The 5068-nt window shown below is 45.8% G+C and overlaps 1 protein-coding gene across 1 annotated transcript in view; it reads right to left on the bottom strand.

Moving 5' to 3' along the window:
* Nucleotides 1-4495, bottom strand: part of TSPAN15 (tetraspanin 15) — a 99649-nt gene extending 95154 nt beyond the window's left edge. The window contains exon 1 of the mRNA XM_006835846.1: nucleotides 4289-4495. Coding sequence (XP_006835909.1) covers nucleotides 4289-4384 — 96 coding nt within the window. The 5' untranslated portion in view covers nucleotides 4385-4495. The remainder of the gene's footprint in view (nucleotides 1-4288) is intronic.
* Nucleotides 4496-5068: the final 573 nt, after the last annotated feature.

The raw sequence follows: 5068 nt of genomic DNA, 5'->3' as shown, positions 1-5068 counted from the left end.
TTGAAATTTGAAAAAGAAACATTATTGCTTGCCAGTGGTGGGAGTGGAGGTTAGAGGGTAGACACATGTTAACTTGGGTGACAGGAAGGGCAATCTACAAGAAGAGGGAAGTTGACAGAAGAATGATGAAAACTGATGAAGACACAGGGAGGTATGCAAGGACTAAAGGGGATAAAGGTAAACAGTGATCTATATACAACCTGGAACAACAGTGTTCTGTGAATAGATACATGAACAGAGACACATGCTGAATGGGTATGGGAGGAAGAGTGTAACATATATATGGTAGTGTACTGGTAACGAGTCAGGCTGCTAACCTCAAGGTCAGCAGTTCAAAACTATCAGCCGTTCCACGGGAGAAACCTGAGGCTTTCTGCTCCTATAAAGATTTACAGCCTCGGAAGCCCTATACAGGATTGCTGAGTCGAAACCGACTCCACGGCACACTACCACCATCCCTGTGTGTGTGTGTGTGTGTGTGTGTGTGTGTGTGTGTGTGTGTGTGTGGAGAGAGAGAGAGAGTCCTGGTGTGGTGCTGTGGGATAATGCCATGGACCAAAAGTTTGTTTGAACTGCAGGATCAGTGATTCAAACTCACAAGCCGCTCCTTGGAAACCCTATACAGGGTCACTATGAGTCAGAACCCACTCTACTGCACTTAACAACAACAACATATATGTGTGTGTACGTGTGTGTGTATATGTATATATATCCCACAGGTATACAAGAGTTTGAAAGAGGATATTGGTACACGAGTAAATACCTTTCCTGCGAACACAACTATGAATGTGGTGGAGCATATAGCAGGCAAAATGCTGAAAACTTCTTTGTTGTTGTTGTTGTTAGGTGCCATCAAGTCAGTACTGACTCACAGTGACTCTATGCTCAAAAGAACAAAACACTGCCCAGTCCTCGGCCAACCTCACAATTGTTGCCGCACTTGAGCCCATTGATGCTGCCATTTTGCCAATCCATCTCACTGGGGGTCTTCCTCTTTTTCTCTGACCCTCCACCTTACCAAACATGATATCCTTCTCCAGTGACTGGTCACTTCTGACAATATGTCCAAAGTATGAGAAATGCAGTCTGGCCAAACTGGCCTCCAAGGAGCATTCTGGCTGCACTTCTCCCAACACAGATCTACTTGTTCTTTTGGCAGCTGATGGTACTTTCAATATTTTCCTTCAACTCAAATGCATAAAAACTTCTTACACATGATCAAACATTTTAAGGCAATGAGTCTCAGGACCATAGTCTCAGAGACACCAGAGTCAACTGGCATAAAACGATCCACAAAAACAATGCTCTACATCCTACTTTGGTAGTGTCTAGGATATTGAAAATACATAAGTGGATGTCTAAGGTATAGCTATTGGTCTCTCCATGTGCAGAAAAAAGAAGAGTGATGAGAACTGAAGATGCTTGGAATCAATTAACCCAAAGGACTAATGGAACACGTGACCCTCAGTCTCCATGACTCAGAGACCAGAAGAACTGGATGGTGCCCAGCTACCACTACCACCTGCTCTGAAAGGGATCATGCTAGAAGGTGCAGATAGAGTGGCAGAATGTGTGGAACAAAACTCAAAATTATCTGTAACAAAAAGACCAGGCTTCCTGATTAGAAAGACACTGAAGGAACCTAAGACTATGGCCCCCGAACACCCTTCAGGTCTGGAAAGGAACTCACCCTCATTGCTCAACTTTCAGCCAAGCATTAGAAAGGTACATAGGGGGAACAACAACACTAGTAAGGCAAGCTCACTATGAATGATGAAATCATTCCAAATCAAAGGGGCAGTATGTGCCTAAGGACAACGGTGAGAAGGGATGGCAAGGTAGGTGGAATGGAAATATGGACGTAGGAACCACAGGGAAGAAGTGGGATAACTGTTGTTCCATGAAGGGGATTGTAATCATTGAGATGAAATAAAGTCTACAATTTGTTCAATGTAAAACTGATGAACTTGTCTGTAAACCTTCACTCAATTCACAATAAAAAGTTAAAAAAAAGAGAGAGAGATACCAAAAGAGAAGCTGAAAATATTGCCATCAAAATGCAAACACTAGAGTATTATTTATATTGGAATAATATATTGTAGCATTTCAACAGATGAATCAAGTTGACGAGTCAAACTGTCTGATTCAGAAGTCAATTTAAAGACATGCACAGATCTCTACCAGTCATTAACAGGCTGTTTACATAATTTAACAGATCCCTGATGGCACAGTAGGATAAGCACTGGACTGCTAACTGCAAGGTAGGCAGTTCAAACCCACCAGCTGCTCCACAGGTGAACGATGTGGCTATCTGCTCTCGAAAAGATTTAGTCTCGGAAAGCCTACCTATACAGGGTCGCTGTGAACCAGAATCAACTTGATGGCTGTGGGTTTGATTTGGGGTTTTGGGGGTTTTTTCTTTGTTTTGTTTTTTTATATAATTTAAGAGAAGATTTTGAAAAACATGAAAACACCACAAAGCAAATACTGCCAACTACTGATTATCAAACAATGATGCACTATTGCAGGAGCATTTGGAAAAAGAAAACAAGAAAATGACAGAAGTGCTCCTAAAATACTGTCAAGCGGCAGAGATCAATTCCATGGAAGCACATTCTACACCTTCAATGACACACTTGAATCCTGAGTGAAAAGAAGGGAGAGAGAGTTCAAAGGTCTTTCAAATAGATTAAACAATGTGGATGTGCCTGATGAAGAACGCATGAAGACATTCATAAAATGAGTGAAGTCTTCTTATCCCAATGATTTAAATCTGAAAGTACATCAAAAAGTATTGGCACAAAACCATAGAAACCGTTATTGAACAAAAATACCAAACTGTGAAGGTACTCTTCCTCAACATAACCTCTAGACACACTTCTGAGAGTGGTGTTTCCATCTCTCTAACCCTTCCCTGAAGAATGCTGTGCTCTTCCATTTATTTCACACCAAAATACCAGTTTGGGCATCTGTGAGGAACTCACATTATGTTCTGTTTCAACATTCTTCGACTTTGGGGAACAGAAAGAAGTCAGAGGGAGAAGATCAGATGTAAGGTGGATCAGATAAGGTTTCCCAATGAAATTCTCATAGGACGGCCCTTGCCACCCTCAAAGAAGGAGTAAATGCATTGTCATAAGGAAAAAAGAAGAAATTCCTCCATGTAATTTTCCTGCCATTTTCCTCACCAATGAAAATTTCAATTTTCTTAAAACTTCTTCATGATAGGCCCCTGTGATTATCCTGTGCCCTTCAAGAAAATGTATCAAGATTGCCCCTTTGGAATCCAAACAAAAAGTCACCATAACCTTTAGAGCTGACCTCAATGCCTTGAATTTTAACTGGCCCAGCAGATCCCCTGAGAAGCCACTGTTTTGATTAGAACTTAGTTTTTGAAGGCACTCTAATGAGACTGAGACAAGTGCATTACTGAGAGAACTTGTCTGTGCCATCCACTGATGGCAGATATATTTAAAGACGATTGTTTGGAACAACCTGGGGCATGTATGAACTGGAACCCTACTAGCAGTACTTTTTGACTTACCCTCATATTTACTGTCTCACTTTTGTAGATGAGGAAACTATGGTTTAAAGAGATTAAGTAACTTCCTCAAGATTACAAGCACCTGGAACTGGTAGGGGCAGGATTTGAACTCTGGTCCAAACCATGTTGCAACTATTATTAGCATCCTGCCCCAAACAATGCAGGAAGAGGAGGTAAAGCCCACTGGCACTGGAAACTGTTACTAATGTAGCAGCAACAAAAGCCCTCCCCAGACGTCGCCTCATAGAGTTCGCCCGATCAGCCACAAAGAAGAATCACCTTCTGAAACCAATGAGAAACCAAGGCTCAAAGAGGGACAGCATCTTGCTCAGGGACAGCTGATACGTAAACAGCGAGGACAAGAGCCGGATTCCAGATCACCCTACCCCTACCGGGACGACTAAGCCTGGCTACTTTCGCTATACGAACTGATACCAGAAAGACGGTTAGGCGCGGTGGGCGCAGCCAACGCGGGCACTGAAGCCTGCCCTGCCAGCGACGAGACTGGGCACTCTGGCATTCAGGTGAATACAGGTCACTCCCCACAGGGCAACTGAAAGGCAAGCTGGGCTCGGACAGCCTGAATATTCCGGTTACGAAAGGAGAATGGGATGTAAGGCCAGACGCGCGCTTCCCGAGCCCACCCTGAGGAGCCAAATTTAACTTGGGGCTAAGCTAGGCGTGGAGGATGTCTAGGGAGTGTGTCCCGCCCCCCAGACTCCGGGCCCTGCTGGGGTTACTCACCCAGAACACTGTGGAGTAGAAGATGAGCGAGAACTTGAGCCAGATGTAGGAGAAACGCGCGCAATAGCGCACCTGCTCCGAGTCACCACGGGGCATCCTGGGTGCTCCCCGCACGGGGCTCCAGGACTCCCAGGATCTGGATTCAGTCCCTCCGACGCGCTCGCGGACCCACCTGCGTCTGCCCTGCCGCCGGCCCCGCCACCAGCGCTCTCTGCCGACTGACACCCGCGCGCCGCAATCACTGCCCCGCGGGGGAGGCTGCCAGCCCAGGCGGCCAATGGGAGCTTGGCGGTGGCCCAGCCCTCGAGAGGGGGCGGGCCGGGGCGGGGCTGAGGTTCAGGACACTGGAGGGATTGACCAGAGGGGAGGAGGGGCTAGGGCTTTGCAAAAGAGCTCGAGTTCCATTCTGGAAACTCCAGTGCTAGGGGCTGGGAGTGGGGCGCTGGAGAGCGAGTGAGCGTGCTTATTCCCGGTTACATCGAAGGTGCTGATTAAATGCCGGCTTTAGGCCTGTTTTCAAGAGGGAAGAACATGGGAAAAGAGCAAGAATAGACAGCCCAGGTGTTCAAAGTGTGCAAAAGACTGTGCAATTGGGTGGAATAAAGAAGTTGAGTTGTTCAGTCTGAGGGGGACAGAGTATCCGACACAAAGTGCGCATCTAGGGAAGTGTAGCAGACCAGGTAGGGATAAGGTGTTTCCACTGAGCTAGGGCCCGGAGTTTTCTCTTGTAACAGATTCATGGATCAAAGCCCAAACGATATGATCTCGTGGAATCCTCTT

This window comes from Chrysochloris asiatica, unplaced genomic scaffold (genome assembly GCF_000296735.1).
Source record: "Chrysochloris asiatica unplaced genomic scaffold, ChrAsi1.0 scaffold00020, whole genome shotgun sequence".
Classification (NCBI taxonomy): Eukaryota; Metazoa; Chordata; class Mammalia; order Afrosoricida; family Chrysochloridae; genus Chrysochloris; species Chrysochloris asiatica.
Note: the sequence above shows the minus strand (reverse complement) of the source record. Positions and strands in the feature narration are given on the sequence as shown.